The sequence below is a fragment of the Oryzias latipes genome, chromosome 17 (genome assembly GCF_002234675.1).
Source record: "Oryzias latipes chromosome 17, ASM223467v1".
Classification (NCBI taxonomy): Eukaryota; Metazoa; Chordata; class Actinopteri; order Beloniformes; family Adrianichthyidae; genus Oryzias; species Oryzias latipes.
In genome coordinates this window covers 19,862,541-19,889,596 of record NC_019875.2, presented here as the reverse complement: position 1 = coordinate 19,889,596, position 27,056 = coordinate 19,862,541, and the positions used below count along the sequence as shown (strand labels likewise).

The following is a 27,056-nucleotide window of genomic DNA, read 5'->3' as shown; positions in this document are numbered from 1 at the left end:
TTTGTGTGCACATGCAGGAATAAAGACTTTTGGGATCGGAAAGGCAGTTTAAATAGTCTAAAGTCAGACTTCGGGGTACTTTGACAGCAAAGATTAATGATGACTAGATTAGACAGTGGGATATAATGAAGATCTGCAGGAGGCAGGAAATGAAGACTTTCCCTCCAAATATGCATTAACGCCAAACAACACAGTATGAATACACGCTCAAATATGAATTTTCTTATTATCTTTTTTATCCTTCTGTCCCATTCTTTTTCTGTTCTGCAAACATTTTCAGCAGACATGAAGGCATATTTTTGTAAACAGAAGGACGGAGCGGAGTCAGTCGGTGGCGTCTGAACAAGAGATACGTTTCACTGGAGACTGTGGGAGGAAGGGGCGCCTGGTTGGAGTGGTATTGCTGGATATGAATCTGAATCGCTCAGAGCTCCATCTGCGGTGTGCTGCAGAGAGGATGAGTCATTTGGCCTGATATAGCGTGGGTCAAAGAAACCCGAAAATCCCCCAGCTCCGTATCCACACAGTCGCAGAAACAGATCCAAACATTCGCTTGTTTGTGGTTTTGATTAGTTCCTGCGCGACTACTTGTCGAAACAAACATATCAGTGATTTTTTTTTTTTGGGGGGGGGGTATTTTTCTCAGACTTTTGGTCTGAATAAATATCTTTAAATAATGTATTCCGTCTTTGTCGCTGCATAGAAAGAGTAAACAAACTCTCACATTGTTATCAGACGACGGCACTGCCTCTGTGAACACGGTGTTTACTAAGCATAATAAAAAAAAAAAACAGCTTGTCTACTCAGAAGTACATTTTTTGCAAAGCTTTGCCTCTGCTAACAACGTTCTGTCCGCTCTGCTCAACCTTTCCTCTTCTTCAATCACCTTTGCACGACTCCTGAACTGTCTTTGGAAAAGCAGCACACAGCTACACACAGGATAGTGCACACACTTAGCCCTTGTGGTCAGAAACTGATCAAATTAGCAGCAGCTCTGCACAAATTGGATCCAAAATTATGTTTTGGAGAGACGGAGGCAGAGGGAGAAGATATGAAGGTCCTTTATCTCTATTTTGCCTTGTCATCACTGTCCTTTGAGACGCACATTTATCTGACACATACATTTTATGAGCTTTGAGCAGTTTTGCTGTTTACGCATGAATGTTGTTGTTTTTTTACATTTTAAAGCTGCCTTTCACACAGCAGTTTGATATAAAAACTGCTTAATTTGCTTTCTATCTTGTTTGCATTTAGTCTGCAATAACCACAATGAGATTGCTGGAAGCCAAACGCCTGGACAGCATCACCGGTGAAAGTCTCCCCTTTGCTTAGAACATAGAAGATAACTTTTCTGATGAAAACATGGATGTTTTTAATCTGACATCTCACAAAAAAACATCCTTTCTTCTCAGTTTTGCTTTGTCAGGAGAAAAAAAAAAGAAAAGAGGCATATTATGAAAATGTTTGCCAACACCGCCTGCAGGGTACAGCATAATATCATTTAAGTCGTAACATTAGATTTGTCATAGCTGACAGGTTTGTCCCACACAGGGTAGCTTTGTGAATTCCGCCCTCAGCACTGATGGTAAACATGCTGTCAGTGAGAGGAGTCAATGTGCTTGTTTAAGGCTTTTTGTTAGGCAGGTGTGCCTAACAAAGAAAAAAAAAAGAACATTTTTAGATTTATAAACGATAGTTCCCCAAAAGAATTGTATCCCTGAAGACGAGAAATTTTATTTGTGCAGATAAAGGTCAGAGCTTAGCTTTCTCTTATTAATTCATGTCATTGTCTTTGTATTTTTTGTGGCTATTAACAGTTTGCCAAATTTATTTCATTTACTCAGGTAATGCATCTATGAAATGCTCCACTTTCTATCGCACAAATTGCTGTTAATAAGTGAGTGTCAGCTTGTCGCCGAAGCTTTGGTTCTCTTGCTGCTCCTCTCTGTGCCCCAAAGTGACCTAAATTTTGACAAAAAGGTTTTCCCCCCAAAAAATATTGTGCTACTGTGGCGGGGTCCCGCCGAGAAAGGATGCAGAGGAGCCAAGGTGAGGAGGATCTGTTTTTATTAAAGACCCGGTGAGCACCACGCAGGGCCATGCAGCATGCAGCACTCTCTGTCACTCCCCTTCTCTCTAACCTGTGATGCTCCTTTTAAATGAGGAGCCCCTCCCATGGGGCGTGGCTCTTAATCCTCACCCAGGTGGCACCACAGGTAATAATTTTAAACATAAAATACATAAATGCACAAACAATAAAACACGGTGTGGCCCCCCCTCGTCATCTGACGGTGCCACACCGTCACACCATCCCCCTCCTCTGAGGGATTGACGATGTGCGGCAATCCCCTCCGCAGTCCGCCGCCGTGCATTCCCCACGCCGATCCGCCAGAAACACGTCCTTGCGTCGCGTCGGATGGTTGCATGGACTGCTGCTCCACGACGGCGACCCCTCCGATCTGCTCCTCGGTGCCGCTCCGGTCGGTCCCAGCCCCGGCAAAGGCCCTTCAAACGGCAACACGCCCCCGCTGGTCCCCTTCCGGATGGCACCTCCGCTGATCGGAGCCGCCGACAGCAGGTTACAGGCGAGATGATGCGCCTCTCCCGGAGCACTCCCCTGACGGCCCGGTAGACGTCGGTCCGCCCCTTGTCCCGCTCCGCGCAGGCCTCCAACGCCCGCATCCGCGGCAGTGGAACCAGGCGGTGTGCCGTCCCGCCTCCGGCTGTCCCCGCGCTCCGGCGGTCCGCCCCTGCTGCCCGCGAGGTCCTCCGCTCGTCATGGACGCCGATCTGGATGCCGTAGTTCTTTCCGGGCCCCTGGCCAGGCCTGACGCTCCGGCGAGGCGACCCGGATCCACCCCCTCTTCCTCAGAGGATGGACTGCTCTGAGGAGGCGCTGAGCTGCCGGGGAATCGTTGTCCCCACCACGCCGCTGCGTCCTCACCTTTTTGTGGCCCCTCTGCGATCCCACTTCTGACACCATATGTGGCGGGGTCCCGCCGAGAAAGGATGCAGAGGAGCCAAGGTGAGGAGGATCTGTTTTTATTAAAGACCCGGTGAGCACCACGCAGGGCCATGCAGCATGCAGCACTCTCTGTCACTCCCCTTCTCTCTAACCTGTGATGCTCCTTTTAAATGAGGAGCCCCTCCCATGGGGCGTGGCTCTTAATCCTCACCCAGGTGGCACCACAGGTAATAATTTTAAACATAAAATACATAAATGCACAAACAATAAAACACGGTGTGGCCCCCCCTCGTCATCTGACGGTGCCACACCGTCACAGCTACCTAAACAATAGTGCAAAATGCCAGCAGATGCACCTGGTATCCCTGAATACCAACCTTTCTGACTAAATGTTCAGCGATAGGGGACTTGGTTCACTTCCCGGCGTGTGGAAAGTTTCCCTTCTCATGGAAATGCAGCCATTTTTCATATGCATTCAAGTGGAGCACCAAGCATTTGGTAACAAGGCTCAAAGCGTTCTGACAAGAAAGTCAAGGGTGGGAACGTGTTTCATCTAAATTCAATGTTATTTATTCAATCAAATTCAATTTTGGAAAATTAATTGAACAGCAGGAATAATAATAATAAACTAGTCGAGTCACCTTTGCTTTCAGTACAAATAATATTTAGGACAGATGTCCTAAAATTCACATTACTACAACATTTCCATTTGTCCTTTTACTGCCAGTCTTGTTTTGACGATGTCCCCGTGTGTGTTTTTAACATAAGTATGTTTTGTTTTTGTGATGGATAATGCCGGACGAGGTGTGCACTATTAGAAATTAATGGATGATGCGTAAGCCTGAACCGTCTGACACAAAGTGGAGGGTGTTATGTCACTTATAAAATGGTCACTTATTAAAAAAAATAATAATAATTATGTATTATTACTGTAATTTTGTTATCTTTTAGGTTAAAATCGTTATTTACAAAAAACTGACAAATAGATACGTGATGCGGCACGTTGTCATGGCAACAGCTACAGAATCTGCACTGACTTTGCTCTGCAGCGTCAAAGTGGTATGTGCTGAGCATCATGAAAAGTTATGCAAAACATCATTTCAGAGCTTGTTTACAGCTTGTTTTTGTCCAGACGATGAGGCAGAAACATTACCGGAACTCCTTTTTAAGTGTCCATAATCATTTTTGATCCACAACCCGGCTGCCAATCAGAATCACGGACTGACCTGGACCATGGCCCTTTTACGTATATGGTACTTTTTTTTTTTTTTTACTAGTCTGTATCTTTGTGTTTTATGATATGTCATGTGTGTTTGGAGATTTGAAATATCACTTGTGGTCTACAAATTAAATGTATTTATTCTTGTCAATCAATCAAAAAATTCTGTAGTTTGAAAATCTTCAATTAAAGCTACTTAAAGTAAAAAAAAAAAAAACTTCAGCTTAAAAGCTGTATATATCTATATATATATATATATTTCCATATATATCTCAAGAAGAATTCTAATTATTTTATTTCAAAGAATCAAACAAAATCTAAAGAAGAAAAAAACAAATAAATATATATCTGTACATATAAATATCAAACTTAGGACAATCATGAATCAAATGGAATATGAGAAAAACAAATAATAAAGTAAAAGAAGATATAGAAATATACACGTATAAGTATATCCATATATAAATCTGATAAATGTATACATGCATGTATTAACATCTCCCTATACACCTCCACACACACATGTAAATTATGTCATTATAATCACTACAAAAATCATAACAGACACATTTGCACTTATAATATATTACATAACACATTGAATTTATTGATTATTAACTTTGTCAAATAGAGTTTAATTAATTGCTTGTAGGAGAAAGCAAGCGTATTTATAATCCCACCCTTATTATGTTTATGTTAATGTGTCATCTATAATAATATTGCTAAATCTTGTCCTACTATACTCAAACTTGAGTTATGACATGATTGTGTGTATTGACTAGTGAGTGTCTTGAGGCTGGACCAGTCGTCCGTTTGAATGTCCCTGAGTCGTCTCAGTTGACAGTGAACACTGCTGAGCCAAAGCCCAACTAAAGTGAACTCATTATTGCCAATTTTCTTTGCCCTAAAAGGCAGCCGCCTGGCCTAATATAACTGCCACATTTAATTTCCATCTGCCAAAAGGTGGCAAGTGAAGACGGAGTGATGAGAGCTGATTAGCAGGAAGTGAGCCAGCTTGAAAGGATAAATTAAAGTTTGGCTGATCAGGAATGCAAGGACACGGGATTCATCCTTGGCAGCCGCCGCCGCCACCGCCGCCACGTGGAAAACAATGAATTCAAAGTTTTGATGAGGCTCTCCAGGCAGGGGTTAGGGATATTTCTTCTGAATGCTGCCGTCTATCTTTTTTGTTATATTGCTCAGTGATCAATCTCTGCAGTCTGTTGCACTCAATACAAACAGAAACCTAATCCTTCTTTGTGTTGCCTTTGATTAGTCAGGTGATATCATTGCTAAAGTGGATCGCTCAATGCTGATACGGGTCAATTTATTTGAACATCTGCTGATTTTCTTTTAAGATGGAATTGAACTCACCAATCTGTTTGCAATTAGGTGTAACTTTCTGCCTTAAAAGGGTATTGTGCTTTTCTGTCTACCCCTTTACCTCTTCTGAGTCAGTATGTTACTTTCCAGGGATTCCTGTTTGTACCTTTTGTACAATAATTAATACAAGAATAAGAGAATAGAATGTTTCTTCTAAATTCATGTTCTTTTATTTTCAGGGTGTAACCACTTTAAATCCAACAACTCTTAAATATTCTTTACTGACAGCAAAAACAAGTTAGAGTCACATCTTATAATTGAGTATAGTGGACATGCTGGCACTCGCTGGCTGTAAAAGCACATAAAGAATTAATGGAGCAACATTATGAACACGGGTGGCATCTGTTCCTGGCCACCTGGCAAGGTTGACCCAACACTTTTTCTACCCTAGCTTTGTGTTCGGATCAACTCCTGAGGGAAATGCCATTCTCTTTTGTAGCTAACAAAGGTAGAGAGCAAAATGATCTGCCTGAATGTAAGTCTGCGGTTCTGAAACAAATTTTGATATACCAGTTGTTTAATCTGTGTTTTGTTTCTCAAAAAATAAAATTTTCTATTAGAGAGGGATTTATTTCAAAATCGTCTATCCTAGGCACTTTAACATTGGGAGTTGGGTCATCTAGACCCCACTAGACAGTGCGCTAAAGCTTTTTTCTCTAATGTTATGTGATCTTTACTGGTGTTTATGGATTACATGAAATCCTCTTCCCCTTTATCCACCTTTGTCATGGTAGGGATAACACGTCAATGGTCATCTTGACCCCATAGGATAGCATAAGGGTTAAGAAAGCTCCCATAGTCTCACCCATAAATCATGAGACTATCAAGATTCCATTTGTGACAGAAACAGAATTTTTGACAATACAGAGATATATTTTACAAACAAAACTGTCATTTTCTCACTGGACTGCTTTTATTTATTAATCTAGAAAAGAAAATGTAAAAACCACTGTAAAGGCATAAAATTGGAGCAACTTGGATGACTTATAATCGTGCATTTAGCTACATTCACATTTCCCTCGGCAAAGCACGTTATAGCGACCAGTTCCAATGAAAAGTCGACAAACGTGCGTGAATGTGCGTTTTCGGCAGCACAGAGAAAGATTAGGTTTCTGTTTGTATTGAGTGCAGAACTCTCACGTTCACGCGTTACTACGCAAGTTTCCACGACCAGTTTCTACGGCCAGTTTCTACGGCCAAGTTTATACAAACACAACACGTTGAGAGTTAGACAGAGTTGAACTTTGACCAGTCAGGGTCTCTGATTTGGTAGGGACGTATGGAAGGCATCCCTTTTAATTCACGGAAGTGCCACCTGTTTGAATACTGGAAATTAAGAAGATACAAATATTGGATGCGTTTAAGAATGCACGTTCAATAACCAGCGTCATATGCCCGGTAGCATTGCATGTATTGTCATTAGTCAAAGAAATAAGTCAATTTTTTGAAAAAGAAGTCTTATTTTTTAAATGTCCAAACAACTGCAAAACTCAAACTTTACTTACATTTTACATTCATGAAATTAATTGTTTACCCTTTGCTTTCATACCTATACATGTGGACCCTGAGTTTGTTTGAACAAATTTTGCTCCTTTTGTCCCATAGCTAAAGAAATGAGCTGTATTTCATCACAGTTACCTTACACAACAAGTCTATTCCCTAATTGGTGCTTGAGCTTTTAAATTGCTTGTGTTTGCTCGCATGCAGGCACAATCCCTGAAGGCTTAACTAGAAAATTCTGGCTTTCAATATAAAAAAACAAAAAAAAGAAAAATAACAATGTTCTGCCTTAAGCACGGCTCCCTATCCCACTGCAGTCTGGCTTCCATTACAAATGGATTCCCTACTTAGTCAGCAAGAAAAGAAGCATTTAATTAAGACTAACGATATAATCAAAGCTCATAAAAAATGCAATTTGTGTCAAAGAAATACTATATTTAATAACATTGGCTATTAAGCTTTAGTGCTATATGATATAGTATATATATATTAAGGTTTAGTACTATAGTACTAAATCAATAAAAAGAAATTACAGCATTCTTGCTTATGTGAGTTCTCTTGAACCTGTGTATATTATTTTTAAGGTAGATTTAATGTGAAATGTATTCTGTTGTGGCATGGAAAAGCCCAAATAAATATGAATTGAGTTTAAAAGGAGGTTCCTACTACTACATTTTCAACCTAAACTTCGTACTTTTTGTATAGCATTGTATTTCTCTGAACTCCTTGCAGGTTTGCAGCCAGACGTCAGGCGTAAAGATTTTAGCAGGATACAAATTTGATATGATTAGGCCTCCTAAACATACGCTAAGATCATTAGTGTTTTCAAGGGTGCCTCAACATTTTCTCAGAGCAAAAGTTTCATCAGTTTTGAGCAATGCTTGGTCTTATGTTTTCTTTTTTGTCATAATCCATTGTCTAGAGCAAAAAATAAAAAAGCGGATCAATAAAACCTATTAAAGCAACTGAAACATCAATGCAATGTAAAAGTTTTATTGTTTGGCACAAGCATAACGGAGCTTTCATCACAAAGGCTCAAATATTTACACTTTACAATTCGCTGCAGTAGCTGAAATGTCTCCAAGAGTAAGATATGGGAGTTTGATGGTATGCTGTGCTCCTGTGGAAGAATAATATTGCTTCTGCTCAGCTTTTTTTCATCCCCCACTATTCTCTTGTAATGAGAAAAGGGAAAGAAGAGAAAAATCTGCAGAAACAATGTTTTTCCTTACTTACACCATTTTAATCCTTTAGTTTAATGTCCCACTCTGATCACCTTTTACATTATTTTGACAGCAATCCTAGTGATCATAATTACGATTATGCCGTTTTTTAGCCTAAATCCAAAAACTTTTTCTGCAAAGAGGCAGACTTCATTCGAAGTTGTGGATGGGACTGTTGGTGCGGAGCAACCCCACCCCCTTTTCCGCCACCCATAGCTGAGTTATCTGTTTGCAGGCTTTCCTGCTAACTGACAGCCCCTCACACCCCAACCTAACATTACATATGCAACAAAATAGTGAGCAATATTGGAGTTATCCAGGCGTACGATGTTGACCCAGATGCCAGCTCAGACGAGGACAACAAAGATGCATAAATCTAGTTTTCTACCATTGGATGGGTCAGAATAAGCTTGTATTCTTCCCAGTGTATTTTCAGCTACAAATACAATCTATTTCAAACTGCATTTTTCCTCAACTCATGATTCACAATGATTTCTATAAAGAAAAGTACTCAAAAATGGTATTTTAGGATTGATTCTCTTTGTATATGTCCTCCATCATGGTAAAAATGCAACAAGAACATATTAAAAACGTGATTTTCACGATGCTTTTCTGAGCCTTGCAAACTATTTTACTTTCTCAAATGCAGGTAACTCGCCTTCAGAGGAGTCAGAAGAGCGAGACAAAGAGCCCAGGACTCTCACCTATCCTGCCTACATAGCCAGCCTGCTGGATACAGGCGCTAAACGTATGACCGCCGGCGTCCGAATGGACTGCAGCAGCCAGGGTCAGTGCCCCCGCTCCTGCCACCTCTGCCACATGAGCCCAAGAGCGGCGCAGGGCCGGCAGCAGTCCGAACCCGTCCTCCTGAAAATCACCAAGGCTGCTCCCATCTACGAGCTGGTGTCCAACAATGAGACCTATCAGGTGAGCTTTTCTTTTGTGTGTGTGTATTTTACTCATCTCACATTGATGCGACTTTTCCATTACATTGTTTGAATTGGTCATCTTGTTTTTTCTTTTCTGTCAACGCTGTAATCTCATGTGCAGACGGCAGATAATGCTGCAAACATATGTTTGTTTATGTGGTCGCTCTGTGCGAGCGGACATCCTGCTGTGAAGCGTTGAACGTGAGGATTACGGAGAATGCGAGCGATTCCAAATCCCATTGCGAAGGCAGACGCAAGCAGCAGAAGAGCAAAGTCTTTGCTCCCTCAGAGTGTCACGCCTGTCTCTGCAGGAAACGCGCTTTGCCATAAATTGCTGCACTGTGCTGCGGCTTATTTGACTCCATCAATACTCGACATCGATAAAGCTTCTGGTCCTGCAGCAGAAAAAAAAAAAAGACAGGGTCGATACACAGCTGTCCACCCTCCCGGGCCTTTCATCCTTAAGCTTGGTCAAACAGAAGCAGCTGCTGGTATTGACAGAAGCTGCTCTAAGGCTGCGGCTGTTTCTCCACTGTGCAGATAGATAAGCATGTAGACACGATGTAAAGGCAACACCATGAATAAATATGTTTTTAAACTTTTTTCCTCCTCCGATTAAACTCTTGTAACCTCTTATTTTAATAGAAGATTTATACGAGGATGTCAATTCTAAATGGCCATTTATAAATCTAAATTTTAAGGCTGATCAGGGTGTTGCGTTGTGTTGGAGCAATTTGGTTTTTCAGCCTGTCATTACTGCATCTATCCCACAATTGTGTGCGATTCTGAGACTTACCAACAGTCGCTTGGGGTTGCAGTGTTTTTATCATCACATCAGTGCATTTAGAGCTGCAAATAATTGCTCACTTTCTGTGCAATGCAGTGATAATACTGCAATACACTGCTGTAACTGCACTACACATTCATATTACTTGCCAAAAACAGTTGGTGGATGCCTCTTTTGTTTTTGTATTATAACCAGTCAAAAAGAAATGTAAAATTATGTTTAGAGAAAACATGAGTTCTGCATGATTCATTAATAAACTGAGAAGTTTTTTTTGTTTTTTTCCAATGGTTGTCCGCTGTTATAATTCCCTCTAATTTTCTTCGTAGGCTCTCCAGGAGGCAATGATGAGCATGCTGTGGTGCTCAGGCAAAGGCGATGTTATTGACGACTGGTGTCGATGTGATTCCAGCGCCTTCGGCACGGACGGGCTGCCCACTTGCGCCCCACTTCCTCAGCCTGTGTCAGTAAAATAACACAAGTGTTTTGTTCAGTGATGAATACAAAAAAACAATGTTTACATTTTTTTTAATCCATCCTGTGCTTCTGGCATCTCCGGCGCTGTGCCATCAGGCTCCGTAAGAATGCGACATTCAATGTTGATCAAATCCTCCAGGGATCAATAGGTTGCTTTTGTGCTTGATGCGAAGCAGTTGAATGGGCAGCTGCATGTTGATTGGCTGGAATGAAGATCCCAGTCATGTGTGCACAAATCAATTCTCTAATGTCACTTTTTAGATGTTATATTAATTTCTATTTAATGTATTTCTGCATTTAGCTGCTCATAACAACATCATAGTGGTGTTTTTCATTGTGCTTTACATTGCAATTCTATCACCTTGTTGCCAGCCTGAAGCTGTCTTACACCTACGAGCCCAGCAGCTCATTGGTCATCATGGAGTGGAATCACACCGAGCCACCAATCGGAGTGCGGATAGTCGATTACCTCATCAGCCAGGAGAAGGTGACAGAGAGGAGCGACCACTCCAAAGTTGAGACAGGTATCACTGTTAACTTTTGGACTGTAAAGTCTCCCAGCTGTGTGACAGTTGCCAAGCAACCCATATTTAAGTAACTACTTAATTATAATAATTGGGAGAGACATTGAGTCAAAATTTTTACAAATTTTTACAAGCACAATTATTATTCTTTTACTGTTAAAGTTTTGTTTGCTGATTAAGGTATAAATATGGGTCGGGGTCAATTAAGAACTGTTTTCTGAAAGGCTAGACTTCAGGAAAGAGAAACATTTTACATTAATAGTGATAATAAATACATTTCTCCATCCCCTTTGATGCCCATAGCATTCCATCATCATCATCATTGTTTATTCTTTATTTATTGACAAACTAAAATTGAACTAATTTTATTTGTTTTTTATTCATCATTTAGTTAAAACCATACAGCTTCAACTTGATTTAAATGCAGTTTTTAAGGCTGCCACAAGATGGTGTAGACCAATAAGGCTTATAATAATAGAAATATTGTGGCACATTTTACAAAACATTAAAATCATAAAAAAACTCTATTTTTTAATGATCTTAATAGCAGAGAAATCTTTATATGTCTTGTTAAGAATGACTAAAGACAAACATGAATCTTCCCCTTTAATGAGCATTTTTCCTTTTACTAAAAACACACCTGATCAAAGACCCTCTTAAAACTTTTACAGGTAACATTTGGTCCTTGATGTTAGAGCAGCTTGCACCTGTTCATTAAACGGACTCCTGTGTTTTATTCCCTCTTATTCTGTATGGATTTTGCCATTAAGGTATTTTTTTGCTCATGTTTGCACTACATTGAGCAAGTCATATAGCACGCCGCATGAGCAGCAGCCGTGTGTGTAAATACCCATGACAGAGGGGTCTGATTATTCAGCTGGCTCCATATGAGTACAAGCTGGCAAAACAGAGCCAGTTTATTTTTGTAGTAATGACCCAATCTATAATGGAGACAGTTACGGGTCCCCGTGAGTTCCAAAGTTTGTTGTAGCATAATGAGAAAGTAAAGTGTTATTTGTCTGAGCTCTTGGAATTATGAATCAATACTAAAGATTTAGATACGAGGGAAAACCAAATTAGAAAAGCAGAGAAGTTGTTGTTCTTTTTCTTTACTGTAATATAAATGCTGAGTGTGACTGAAGACTCAGTGTTCGCTCTGAATCATAATTATAGCATTTGGTCCACAGTTAGTCTAAAGCCCACTTAACAGTCCAACTTTCTTTCTAAACAAACTTTATTAAAGAGTCATCCACATTTCTGCTCTTTATGCAAAGAGATGCTGCATTGACTAAAGAAGATAATTATTTCCCAGGAACCTGCTTTAAAGGACTATTGGTGGTTTTCACATGGCATCACGTCACCTGATACTAGCACAGTGCCCACGATTGAGAGAGTTTTAGTGCAAAATGTTGAAGCGGTGCAAATCTTATGAATCTCACTCCAGGCTTTTCCTTTCTCAGCTCTATTCCAAAATACACCTTGGTGTCACATGATTCCATCCGAGGACGAACCACAACCATTCCTTTTTCCCCAACGATCACTTCTCCATACGTCACTACCAAATCCAGGTCCCTAAATCTTTAAAAAAAATATAAATGATAACACAAATACTATTTGTCCACTCATACTGTATGCGTTTGAGTTTGTCACAGCTAGGAGTGCCAGCAAATATACTTTTTTTTTTTTTAAGTCAGAAACCCCATCTTACTTTTGTTCCTGTCCTTTGAAATGAATAGAAGAGAATAGAAAATACAGACTCGGTTTCAGAATTACAGTTAAACAAATTTATGCCTCTGCAACTTCAGAATGATAGTAAAAACTTTAAGGCCTTTTGAGTACTGTCTCTTTGTCCTTTTATAAGCTTAAGGACAAATATAACATTACTTTTATTTCTTGAATATTAAAATAAATCTCTTTTTATGCACTCTTTAAAATAAATTGTTTTTTGTCAGCTTCCTATTACCGATAGAAATGTGCTTTTATCCTTTGGAATGACAAAAAAATCCAGATGCAGGATTTTGGGTGAATGGAAGGATTGAGCTTGGAGTGTCTTATTTACTAAAGCTACAAAAACGTTGAAAAGAAACGGACTTTTCAGAGTATTTTCCCTTTTTCAAAAGCAAATCTGAATTGTTGTATTTAAATGTAAATACAACAGAAATAAATACATCAGCTCTAGATTTACAGCCTTAGTCAAAACGGCCTATATGGGTTGGTACGAGCTGTCTACAGACAAAAATTGGAGGAATTGCAGGACACACAGTAGGTTGTCTGCTCCAAATATTAAGGTTGTAGACTTCTTGGTGAGCCTGTAGTTGCTGTTGTTGCCATTGTTGCAGTTGACATGATAAGTGCACACTCCTTGTGCACAGCCTGGCTGCTAGAAACGTGAAAATGAGACTATCAGAGCATAGTTTGTGTGAACATCCTATTGGCGTCCTCCGGGTACCTACGGATCCCCTGCACACCATGACGCATTGTCAGCATTGAGTCAGTCCGCTCACCCTACTAATGACTAGAGTTTAACATAAGTGTACCATTGAATGGCATCATTTGTATGTCATAAGTGCATGCAACTTATAACATCACTTGACAATACATTTATCACATGCACGACAATCGTTCCTTTGTGTATTCGTCCTTAAGGTGGCAGCTCGAGTCAAAGGGGAGTGCAAGACGCACCTGCACTCCCCTTAATGGTGCGTTCACACCAGGCATGCGTCGTACATTCAAGAAGCTGCCAAACTTGAGTCCCTGATTGGTCAAAGTTCAACTGATTTAACTTTCAACCTGTGTTTAATGGCCAAGCGTTTTGTACGTTAAGTCTGAAAATGGGCTTAAAACTAGCGTAGCCATGCATGAACGCAAGAGTTTTTATCATGGAAGCCCGAAATGCGCACGTTTTCTTAGACTTTTTATTGAAAGTGATGGCTTGAATGAATGTTGCAGAGGGAGTTGTTTATATACCGGAAGATGCAGCAGCTCCTGCCTACAACCTTTCACTGGGCCGAACAACACAAAAACCCACAGCACCAGTTCAGGTCAACCCATACGGGTGCTGCAATTTCCAGACAAAACATAAAGAGATGATAAACAGATCATACCAATTGACAACTTATTGTTATTCCTGAGTACAGATCTTAATGCAGATATGTGGAGGACAGTGTTGATGCAAACCAAACTGATTTTCCCAGCAAATAATGAAAAAAAATACAGAAGTCCCTTTTTCTTTGCTTCTAAGTTCCTTTCCATGCCTTTATTTCTCATTAAAGCTATCATTGTACCGGTGTCGAGATTTGAGCTCCCTGCAAGTATTTATACCCCTGGTACATGACTACTTTCAGGAAGCACTTTATTGGTTTTAGGTTTAGCTTAGGCTGCAAGTCAGACTGTTTTTAATGTGATATTTATCCTTGTTATTCATACTTTGTGAAGACCAAACACAACAGATTTGTACAGATGGCCGCCGTGATGAAGTGGTGATCATTGGAGCTTATTTTGCAGATTCACTAGCACACCTTAGCTTTAGAATAGTTTCTACCGACCATGACAGTTGTCCAAAGCGAGGCTCAAAGTTGACAATAGAAGGGCTCAAAGGCTCTTAAAGATGGGATGACAGGGTGTTTTGCTTGAAACTAAACCTTTTTCTACCTTTGCGAACTTTTTAGGAACAAACTCCAAAATAAAGCCCTTGCCTTGCCGGTATCATCCATCACTGTGAGAGTTTATCAGACAGTGAATTTATCAGCACTATATAAAGTCCTTTTTCGTAGCTTTTGCCTCTGCTACATCTTAATAGATTAGAATTTTTAAAGTCCTCTATGGTAATTAGCCACTCTGGAAACAGTCAAACGCACTTTGAGTTACATGAGGCAACAATTTCTGGTCAGAACATTTGTTAAATGTTAGCCAAATTAACTACACTTCGCATACATTTCTGTAACAGATTGACTGTCAGGCGGAAATGCTAAGCAGTTGGGAATCAATAGATGAAGGGCACTAAGCTTTTTTTATTAAACAAAACTATTTTTTGTGGAAAGATGTAGCATGCAAATAACCATTTGCCTACTGTGATGTATAACTGGTGTTTCCATTGAATCCCATCTGCTTTATTCTGTAAGTGGATTCAACCTTGACTTTAGGATCACAAAGACTTAATTGTTGCGCTGCTGGTTACAGAGTGAATACAATTATGGTTTTCTCAAAATGCAATGTTTTTGCAGTACTAAACCGAAATCTACAGTAAGGCACATATTTTGACTAAAGTTTTTAAACTTTTCCAAACTAAGAAAATACAATCAGATGTTTTGAAGCAGCTTTTCAACTTATTTTATATTTTCAAGCATTTAAAAAATATATAGTTATTTGAAAACCTAAAACAACCAGCTTTCAGAAATACTAAAACAAAATACAAAATCAAGCGTGTTTAGAATAAACACGGGTGTTATTGTACATACGATGCCAGGGCTAATGTTTGGTGATGTCAGACTTTTTTTTTTCAAAGTGACTAACCAGGTTGAGAGTTAGCATAGTCAAAGTATCAGACCGTTTATATTACGTGTCGCAAATAAGGTTGAGTGTATGGTGAATACACTAACATGGCTAACATGTAATGTTACCAACATAGTTGAGAGTTAGTATTGTGAATAGTCTAACGTGGCTAACGTGTAGCGTGTTACAAATAAGTTCTAGAGTGAATGCAGTTAAAAATATAAAAATAGACCATTCCTTGATGGTGTACGGAGCCCGTGTCCTGACATTAAAAAATTAATATATATATGGTTCCCACAAATTAATATCTTGTTCGCACTAAATGCTATTCCATTCCCACAAGATAAAATTGCGTTCCCACAAGATAATATTGTGTTCCCTCGAAATACTATTTCGTTCCCTCGAAATGATTAACTCGTGCGAACAAAATAATTAATTTGTTCCAACGCAATAATTATTCACGTCATAAGTCGTTCATAAACACGGATATGCTCTCTGGAATAGTATAGTAGTATTTCGTGGGAACAAGATATTAATCTGTGCGAACGAGATATATTTTAATTTTTTAATGTCAGGACACAGGCTTCATAATGGTGCACCTTTTAATCAAGAAATACGGTAAAACTTTTATTTGCTACATAAAATAGAAATGGAAAGGAAAAAGAAAAAAAGAAAAAACAGTGTATGTCAAAGTACGTTTCACACTTTTTCCACAATAACAAAACTGAAACGCAAACGTTTGCATGAAGTTTTCCAATACAAGAAAACCGATCAAAGTATCTGAACATTGCCGTCTTCAAAAACCGACATGCCGAGTCTCCCTGTTTAAAGAAAGTTTAACTTGCTAACGCATTTAACATTTGACCCTATTCACAGCAACTTCACACTGCCAGGATAATGTATTAGTCAGAGAATTACACAGTTTACCAAAATAACATTTCATATCTCAAGGGTGTTGAGGTTGTCAAAACCTTCAGCAGCTCCCCCCTCGCTTCCATTTGGACTCTCTCATGTGTGAAATTGCACAGAGATTGCACAGAGCACCTCTAATTGCACTGAGTGAAAGCCATCCAGCTCTGCTTGGTGCAGAGTTGTATTAAAAAAATGACAGGCAAACACAGATAAAGTGGTTTCATTACAAATTTCTATTTATGCACCGCATTTGTTGCGTGGGACTTACAAGGTAGAACACAATGACAAAGAGGGGGGATGAAAAAAGAAACAGTGAAATTAACTAGAAAAACAAAACAGGGTCAAAAATAAAGAGAAAGTGGGGGGAAACTGGATTAGGTTGGGGGGATTTTAAGATCTGGAGAGCCCCCTTGTGCAGGGTGGTTTCACTTTCAGCTGACAGTCTGTCATTTCAGAGAAGTGTTCTGGCACGAGATGGTTTTTCTCACATCTTTTTCTTTTACTTTTTATAATCAAACCTCCTTTTGGACAGTTCTGCAGCTCTCTATTGTCAAGTCTTATTTTTAATCTTGTCTTCCTTTTGCTTATTCATTTTTCATCTGTTTAAGGCACTTTTGTGAATTCCTGTAAGGAAATCTTTACTTCAATTTAAAAAACACCATTTACATTTGGGAGTATTCGTTTGTTACACATCTATTACACTGTTTTTATTATCCCTAAAGCGCTTGGGAAATTTGTTATAAATCAACTGTCAGTTTAGACATTTAATTGTTTTTTAAGGAGTTTAGGTGTATTTTTTTATTTATTTGATTTTTTTTTGCAAAGTGTTACATAAAAAAGCACCACAAAAGGACACCACCCAGCCAGCAAGTCCAATACCATTTACAGTAGCGCTTTTTCAGCAAAAAAGCGTTTTTTTTAAAAAAATTCCAAGAATAAAGTCGTTAAAGTCGTAATTTTACAAAAAAAAAGTCATACAATTATGAGAAAATAATTTTACACGGGAAAATACAGTGGGTTGTGTAAGCCTCCATCCACATTTCATGCAGACTAAACGCACAAGGCAGCCTGTTCTGTTTTATTTTTCATAGGAATCTATGTGTCACAAATCCTTTAACCCCTGCTAATATGCTGCCGACGGCGTAAACGGCTCGCCCTGAAATCCACTACTTGTGGGTCAAGAATCTTCGTCTGCAGAGGCCCAGTGTTCTGCAAATTATTTCCAGTGTTCTGTTGGCAGAGATACCCTTCCTGACACAACCCTGTAATTTTCTAGGCTGGGGACAGGCACAGGGGGACCCAGACTTAGGGCCCCCCCTTGTGTCTAAAACTCCCTGAAATATTTAGTATTTTCCTATTTGTGAAAGCAATGAATGAAGGAGAATGCACTCTAACTCTCTAATACTGAAACACAATATTGGTTCTTTTTTCAGTTGTTTATATTTTCTTAGGAAACAGACTATTGCCTCATAAATTACATAAAGACTTCAATCTCTTATACTTTATTATCAAAAAATATTGACTCTTTTACTTATAATTCTAAGAGTTTATAAGTCTGTAAGATTTTTTCTCTCTCTTCATTTTATGAAATTATTCTTGGAAAGGTTTAAGAATTCTTTTCAAATAATTTTACAACTTTATTGTTGTACATTTTTTTACTTGTTTTTATATATTTACAACTTTTTTCTCATAGTTTCATGACTTTATTTTCATATACATATTTATTTATTTTATTTTTATGGTAGCCCTAATAAATCATTGTTAAAATGGAATGTGACTTAGCTAATGATCTTTAGTCCTTTTTTTTCTTTATTACTTTATATACTTTATGAATAGACAAAATCAAATTAACTTCCACAATCTGGCCTCCTTTTTTTTTAATGCATGTTCTATTTTTCTCTATTTTGTGTTCCAATTATGGAAATTTCTTTGCTTTCATTAAAGGTGTGAAAAGACACCGTTCACACTGTCATTGCTGGATGTAAATTCCTCAGCTATAGAAGTTGCCCCTGCACTTCCTGGCGTTCCTCTGAGATCATGTGGAGTCGATTAGGAGCTTGAGCAATTAAGGTTACCCCTTACGAAAAAGGCATGATACTGCATAAACCTCACCTCTCTGAGTGGATGAAGTATTTATGACATTTTACAACCTAATAAGATAAGACTTGTGATGGGTGCATTGAACTAACTTTTTTGACTCCAACACGCATTGATCCAATTGTGTAACATTAGATCAAATGCATGTTCTAATTTATTTTAAGGACATTTAATAGGGTATATGTGCTTTTCGTTTAGTAAAATATGCTTAAAAAGTCTTTAAATAGACAATACTTTTAGAATAAACGTTTTATTTTTCTTCCTTCTTCCACCTTGGACGTTTTCTTTATTTATCATACAGTATGTCCTGCATTGTACTGATTTGACCTTTTTTAGTTAGGAATAAATGTGTGGTGAACTAAAAATAAGATTTAAGTCTAAACTCAACCTCAAAGAAAGTATTACTTCCCCCACAAAATAATAATAATAATAATCCTGTGTTCAGCTAGTTGGAGGCTTTAACTGCATGTAGCCTTATTTTATTTTTGACATCAGATGCTGTAGTTAGAAAACTTTGTTGGTAAAGTATGGTTTTTAAAGGCATTTTTATTCCAAGTCTTCTTATGGCAAAGATACATGGAGAGATTTTGTAATTGACTGTGAAATCGACATTCTTGGATCTTCATTTAGTGTTTTTAACATGTTCTTGTGGCATTTTCTCATAATAGAGAATATATAAAGAAAAATAAGCTCTAATTAAGAGATTTCTTCAAATAAATGTTTGAAAAAGAACGTATTTGTGACACAGAAAATACGGCAAAAGCTCTGATCTACTCCACTCCGCAACAGGAAAGGAAGGGGGGGGGGGGGGGGGGGGGGGTTGCTCCACGTCAACCATCCACAAATCAAAAGGCAAGTTTCTAAGAACTCCTGCCACTCTAAACCAGACAGGTTTTTGGATTGCTAAACAGAAAACAGATCAAAAGAGGATTGGAGTGGAGTGGGTCTTTAAAAATAAATTGTTCAATTTAGGGCAATGTGGGGTTTTTTAGGTGGATTTTGTGAATGTCCAAGGTGTCAAATTGTATAAACAAATTGTATAAGCAATTGTTTTTTTCCCCTATTTTCTTAAGCCTTTAGACTTCTTTCTTTTTAGATTGTAACCTGTTATATTCTGTTTGCACCTCCAAAACAGAATTGTAAACATTTTGCTCTACAATTGAATCCATTTTTGATCTTTGATGATATATAAATTATAAATAACAAGTGCCAGTAGCACCATGAAACATGAGCGCCCATGTACAGTAAAGAATTTATGCAGACTCTGCTAATTAAATGAAAAAAAGGAGAAAAAAAAACAAAAGAGCAACATTATTAACTGGCTCTGAGGGTTATTTTAAAACACATTTTTCTGATAAAACATTCTGAGAGTTGTGTTGTTGATACACAAGGCAATGAATGCACTGACAATTACTTTTTTTTTTTAATGGAAGGTCTGATAAATCTACAAAGATACAGTTGAGTCCCAAAGGATCCAGCACTCAGCTGGATCCTGGTGCTGACAACAGCTTGTTTGTTCAGTCATCTCCCCCTTAACAAGTTTCATGCACACAAGGTGAGATCATAGTGTAAGTGCAGACATTCACTCACGAACGCGCTGGATCCCCAGCAGATGTGTGGACGCTTCACAGTTAGAGAGTCTGCTTTTAGTCAGGGCACCGTTTAGCCGGACCAGACTCGCAGTGAAAGCAAACATCCCCTGAGCTGGAAGCCACCCAGTGATGTAACCGCTTTCATCACCTGACGAGGGCAACGTTTGCTCAGGGGTCAGCAAAACTCAGAATGCAATCAGCACACGCATTACTCACCTATTTACATGGCGCGCACACAGACAACAGGGTGAACGGGCAGGACATGTGTGGTGGAGTCTAAACCTGCAGCAGCCTGAGTTCATTTTAAAACCAGACACTTCCTCTGATCTGCCACTGCTTAACCATTCCCACCTGCTCACTTTTTCCTTTGATGATCGTAGAACTTCAGATGCTAAATAAAAGTCCCCTTTCAATTCTCTGTGGTTGCACACATCTTACGTTTGATTTGCACAGATAACAACTGGTGCTCATCTTCTACTATAGTATGTCAAAACCTTTCAAGGAGCTAATGAGTGTTGCCATAACAAATAATTTTACAATTTAAACAGAGGCCAACTCACAGTTGGCTGACAGTTCCTCAGCAATCACTTCACACAGAATAACAATAAATCAGTGCATTTTTATATTCAAAAGAGTATTTAAGTCCCACTCTGATCATTTTGATCTATTGTTAAAGTGCTCCCAGTGTTTTTTTAAGTATGATTGATGTGTTTTTAGCCAAAATCTATAAACGTTTTCTAGGATATAGTTTCTTCAGAGTGGTAGGGGTTTGAAATTCGCCCTTTCAGTTGTGGCCCGCCAACTGTAGCCTCTACGTCACAGCTACAGGCTTTTTAAACAGCATATTTTGTTTCCTCCTGATTCACCACGATTTAGATAAAGAAACAATCAAAAATGCTCTTTTAAGTTAAAATTTCTTCTTCCCCTGGGTGTCCTCCTCCTGGGCGGGGAGGGCTGGCCCCTGCCATGCTCTCTCCTGGACCAACCGTGGGCCGGGTGGGTGGCTACCTGGAGCGTGGGGCGGGTCTCCCTTGGGGGGTCCTGGCTCGTGCCTAGGGTTGGGGCGGGGGGATGCCCAGAACTCCTGGGTGGTGGTGGGGTGCTCGTCTGGGGCTGTGGGCGCTCTTCTGGGGGGCCCTGCTTTGGGCCCTCCCGGTGCGGCGGGGGAGGCTGCTCTCCTGGTTGGGCCGGAACTGCACTCTCTGTCCCCCCATGCCTCCCTGCTTTCTGGCTCTGGGGGCCCCCGTGGCGGTCCTGCTGGCCCTGGCCTGGGTGGCGGATGTGATCATCCGGGGGGTGGTTGATCTCGATATGCTCCCGTGCGGGTGTTGGGGGGTTCTTGCCGCTGCTGCTGCTGCAGCGGGGGTCTTGGTGTGGGGATGACTGGGCACTCTCCCTCCTTCTTTTTACATTCCATCATCCATTTTAGAAGAACATAAACACTCACTTGAGCACAGGTGTTAGCTCACCTTTGCACTAATATTTTGCGTGTTTGAATGAAATATTTCACACTAGTTGGTTTGAAGGCATAAGTATGCGTGTGTGAACAATATTTGTGTTGTGTACATGTTGACATGTGAACATTTTTGGAGCCAACAGGTGTGTTTATAACATTTGAGTGTGTGTGGACAGGCCCCGCCCTCATAGACATGTATAACATCTCACCTCACCGTAATGAGTATAACCATCCAGAAACTTGTTGCTTTATGCTGCTTCATGATTTTACCCCCCCCTCTATAATCACCTTCCTATCCCCCCGTCTCTAATATCCCTCTCTCTTCCTCCCTCTTTTCCTCCTGTGTCCGGTCCAACACAAAAGATTTTCCAATATGATTAAAATGAATAAAGTTTGGCCTAGAGTACAAAAGGGGTTTATTCAGACAAACCTCTGGTTTGTCAGAAGATTCATAACCCCTGTAGTTAAAGTAAAATATGTCCAACACAAGAGGCCTTCAGCTCTCATCTGTTTGCCCAGCTATTGGACAGGACAAGTAAAAGAATAAAAATTATTTTATTATATTATTATTATTTATATTATTTAAAAAAATTTCTTTATATAAGTCCCTCTGATGAGAAAAATGTCACAAGAACATGTTGAAAACACAATTTTTCATTGAAGTGGGTCTTTAAAACTTTTTTATTCCTTTTTTATCTGCAGGCAGTTTGATTTTTGAAGGATTTGGATCCATCTCTGATTTCCCAGATTCATTTATATTTACATTTACAATAGTACACACTGAGACTATGATAGTACAACTGAAGAAAACAAATAATCCTCATAAAGTGCAAACTTTAATTTAATTTGTACAATATTTACCTGTGTCATTGTATTGTGGTTTTAGGTTTATGCTGTCATTTGAATCCTGTTTCTTTGGGTCACAGTGCATCACTTGTTGTAGGTGATAAAACGTTTTATTCAGCAAATGATCACCATTTTATTGTGATAATGTTCCTAGTAAGATTGAAAACTAGTGATGCGTCATGCTCAAAAGCAACGATTTTAAGAATCGCTGCCTGGTTGGGAGTTGAAAGAGTCAACTTTCAAAAGATGGGAGCCGATTCTTTACTTTTTTTTTTGCTGCATTCTCTCTGTCTGCTTGTTCACACAGTATCTCCATGTCAGGGGCGTCGAGTTTCAATGTTAAGACGCGATCTGAGATCCTGTGGCACAGTTTGAGTGCCGGGCGCAGCAAGTCTGCAGCAGCAAGATTTGAAATGTGCGGCCAGAGTTTAATATCAGAACGTTGTCGAGGTCTCAGCACCGCATAAACTAAACAGGGACACGTTGAGTGATTTGATCAGCGGGTGGAGTAGATGGAGGATCAATCCAAGCGGTCTTATCCTGAACTGTCATCTATTATCTTAACCGGCTATATCCCTTTCAGGGCCAAAGCATGTCCCAGCTCCTGTTGGGCAAAGGCGGGGTACATCCTGGACAGGTTCTGCAAGGCTCATGGGAATGTAGCTACAGCATGCAGGAGGCTGCTTTTTTTTATCTGCCCCTGTCGTTTAAGTCTTTAAAACAAAAAATAAAAACCTTAAGTAATCAAAATTAATCTTAGCAAATTAATCTTAGCAAAAAAACATTTTATTCAATTTTTTTATTGATATATATAAAGGATGGTTTATAATGGAATAAATGCAAAAACATTCACATTAATACACTACACATTAAAGCTTTGCTTTTTACATACAAACCAATAATATTTGAACACATGTGGTAAAATAAAAATACACAAAAAATACTTCGTAAAGAGTCTAGAGTTGAAAGTTGAAAGAGCGGATTCTTTTAAATCGACTCCCGAGAAAGAATGGAAGTGCTCATTACAAGACAAAACTAGATTGTTTCCTTTTTTATCCACATATATTTTGTCAATCCTTTAGAAATAAGGCGGAGTGACAGATTTCATGAGCAGTAGAAATTTATTACATGTATACAAGAAAGTTACAATGCTAAATATTTTTTTATAATTGTGAGCAGTTGTTAGTTTTGTGGTTAAAATGTGGGATTATTAACACAATTTATTTAAAAAATTGCATCAAAATGGTTACTATATTCTATTTACTGTATCGACTTTGTTTCCTGAATTTTAAGCTGCAAATCTTCCAGAATTCCGGGTAAACTACCACTTATTAGTTAAAGAAAAAGTGGTTTTACCATAGCAAAAATACCTTGAAAAGTAAATAAAAGTTTATTATTTTACATCTTAAAAATTATGTAACTTTCAGACTATGAATATGAAGCTTTTGCTATAAATAAAAAAATGTGTTTAAAATGTTTTTTGCAATGGCAAATGCATCACTACACTAATTTTGTTTTGGGACTATACCAAACATTTGCTGCTTTAAAAGCACTCGAGTTCAAATGTGAAACCAAAACAATCACTTTTGGAACATGTGGAGCTTTATGAAGCTTCACATTTTGAACACTTTGCTTTAGGGTTAAAACATCTGTTAAGTGACTTTATGCTCAAAAAGAGTAGTTGAGAATAGGTGTAGACAATACGACGTTTATAACCATGGATGTGTTTTCTCCACAAGCTCACAAAAATGGGGCGTTTTCGTGACCTGAATAATGTGCTATAACTATTTTGCACTAAAAGGCACGCAAGGAAGTGGAACATCTGGACCACGTTGGTTAACTGGCTAAATGGTAGATGTGGAAGCATATGTGTTGTATGAGATAAACACCTGACAGGCTGCTTGAGCTCTCCAGAAGCACTTAAGGATGTCGTAAATGGGAATTGTTCATAATTGAAACTAATTGGGCAAACACGGAGATACAACTATTTTTCGGTTGACAGGCGAGCAACATTTATTCAAGATGTGTTTCTGTGCGTTGTTTTGTCTGAAGGGCTTCATTGGCTGATTGACGTACTTGGCTGAATATATCCTTAGCGTGCAGCGTCTCTCACGGTATCAGTTGGTTATGAAATAATTTGTCGGCCCTCTGAAGACATAAATTGCACTGCGCTGATGTAAATGGATCTCCAAAACATGTGTTCCAAACACCAAATTCGAAAGGAAGTACAAAGAAACTTTAGGGCTGTTCCCAATTTTTTTTCACACAGATTAAATATATACAGTATTCCCCCCTTATTCGCGGAGGTTAGGGACCAGAGACACCCCCGAGTACACAAATATGGAGAACCACCTCCACCCCAGTGGTCAAAGAATGTCCGTCACCGATCTTTACTCATCAAAAACTCTTCTGAAACATTTCTGATGCTTTGTAAAACATCTATCAAAAAACATTTGACTATTGATCAGCATTCATTATTTATTTATTTTTATTTTTTTAGAGCAATAGACTGTACCATAGCCTACTTTATAACGCAGGATTCCATGCTTCCTCCTTCATCAGTTAAGGGTGGTACAAATCCAAAAACAGCTGTAAAGATTAGCACTGGCTTTTTGGCTGTGATACTGTGTTAATGGTCTAAACTGGGACCAGATGGTAATAAAGCTTTGTTACAAGTTGTGCTTGCGAGTACATTTGTGAATGTCTTTTTAGTGGAAGGGTAGACCTGGTATAATGAGGAGACAAACCAGCCAAAAAAAACAACAACAAAAAAACAAGCTGTAGCATTCATAGAAAGAATGTGTGTGCACAAATGTGTGTCTCTGCATTAATGAAAGATAGTAAACTTCCCGTTTGGTCGTTTCCACCTCTTTGTCTTTGCCTCCTACCCCAACTAATTACCACACTGTTACCTCCCAGTTCAACAGGTTCAGGATATATTTTCCTCCATTTACATGCTTGACTGGTTTCATTGTAAAATGAGTGTAATAAGTAAACTTACATCACTTCCATAGCTGCTGTTTATAGTGTACTTAGCTAAGAAGCCCAAATTGGGTTGTGGTCAGCCGAGCTTGATTTAAAGACATAGCAGTAGAAAAAACAAGCTTGGCTTATTTACCAACACATTTACAAGTTCAAATCTTGTTTTTATGGTTACATTTGTATGCTTATCGGGCCAAAATAATCCCAATTAGCATATCATAAAGCTGTTTTGTAAAGACCTCTTAGCAAAAACAAGTTAGCTTAGGAGTTTAGCGTATTGGTTGGTAGCATTTCAACATGTGGAAGACTGTGGAAAAGTGAATATAAGAAAACTAAGGTGTGACTTTTAAATTAGTTATTTGTCACAATTTTTGTTTAATGAGGGGCTAGAGATGAAAAATACTAGTTATAAAACCAAATCTTACAACGGAGTCCTCCACAGTTCAATATGCCATCATGAGCAACATGCTTTTTAAAAGAACTATTTTGTTCTTTTTATTATTTTCAGAACAAGACGTTTTTGCTACTCTGTGTATCGTTTGCCTTTTGCTATCGCTCTATTAACTACACCAGTCGGATACAGAGAATTTCCCCTCCCTTCAAGAAACTATCCAATCACTATCTTGCCCTCCTCCAAAGCAGCAGAAATTAGTGCTAGTGCTGCCAGCTAATGCTAAAAAAAAAAAGTGTGCTCTCGGCAGCTTTGCAACAAGTCCAACATGAGTAGCGTCTCACGCACCACCATCCACCATTTCCATCCCAGCTGTGATTGTGTGTAAAAGTAGGACAGCCGTCCAGCAAAACAAAAGCAGTCTGTCAACCGAGGCCTTTCAATTATTACCTCCTGAAAACACAAAAAACACTGTAGAGATGTTTATTGCTACAGAGTTTAATTGGTTTCTGCATTATTGTATTGTCATGTTTTGTAAGTATTTAAGTCTGAGACATTTCTACAATGAAATAAACGTGTTAATGTTTAAGGTACCGTAAGTACAAATGTTCTGCTTAAAAACTACAGTTAGTGAGAGTAAATCTATGTTCATATCACCCTCAGTAACACATGTTTAAGCAACAACTTTCAATGAAAAGTCAATGTAAATATTTGTAATTGCGCGTTTTGGGCTTCCACATTCAAACTCAAAATTCACGCTTAGCTACGCAAATTTTCAAGACCGTTTTTGGGCTCTACGTACAAAACTCGTGGCAATTGAGTGCGCATTGAAAGTTAAACCAGGTCAAACTGACCAATCAGGAACTAGATTTGGCAATGACCAATTGATGGCGCCCCTATTAAGTGCCAACTGCTTAAACTTTGATCATGTAGGAGAAATTAATGATTGCTGTTTGGAATTGACATTAATACCCCTACTCGTGAATACGACAAAATAGTGAGTTTGCATTCAAGATACATCTCTTCTTAAAGACTTCATGGACTTTGGACATAGTTTGTCAGCTGTAATTGTTTCCCTCTGCTGCTTAAGCTTTTACTAAGGAAAGCTTTTCACACCCCAGTCTTTTCACTACCAAAGGTAATCTTTCTGAATTTGCCAAAGTGTTGAGCATAACATCAAATGGTCCAAAAACAGCCCTTTTCTGAAGAAGAAAGTTTATTTTTTGTTGGCCTGGGTTTTGAAGAGCAAGTCTAACTCTTTGGTTCAAAATCTTGACAAGGTGTT

At 38.9% G+C, this 27,056-nt stretch overlaps 1 protein-coding gene across 6 annotated transcripts in view; it reads left to right on the top strand.

Annotated features, from left to right (window-relative positions):
- astn1 (astrotactin 1) overlaps nt 1-27,056 on the top strand; it is a 339,194-nt gene that overhangs the window by 281,937 nt on the left and 30,201 nt on the right. For all 6 annotated transcript variants that reach the window (XM_011486590.3, XM_011486589.3, XM_020710964.2 and 3 more), the window contains 3 exons: nt 8,940-9,217; nt 10,333-10,466; nt 10,853-11,004. In XM_011486590.3, the coding sequence (XP_011484892.1) occupies nt 8,940-9,217; nt 10,333-10,466; nt 10,853-11,004 (564 nt within the window). The remainder of the gene's footprint in view (nt 1-8,939; nt 9,218-10,332; nt 10,467-10,852; nt 11,005-27,056) is intronic.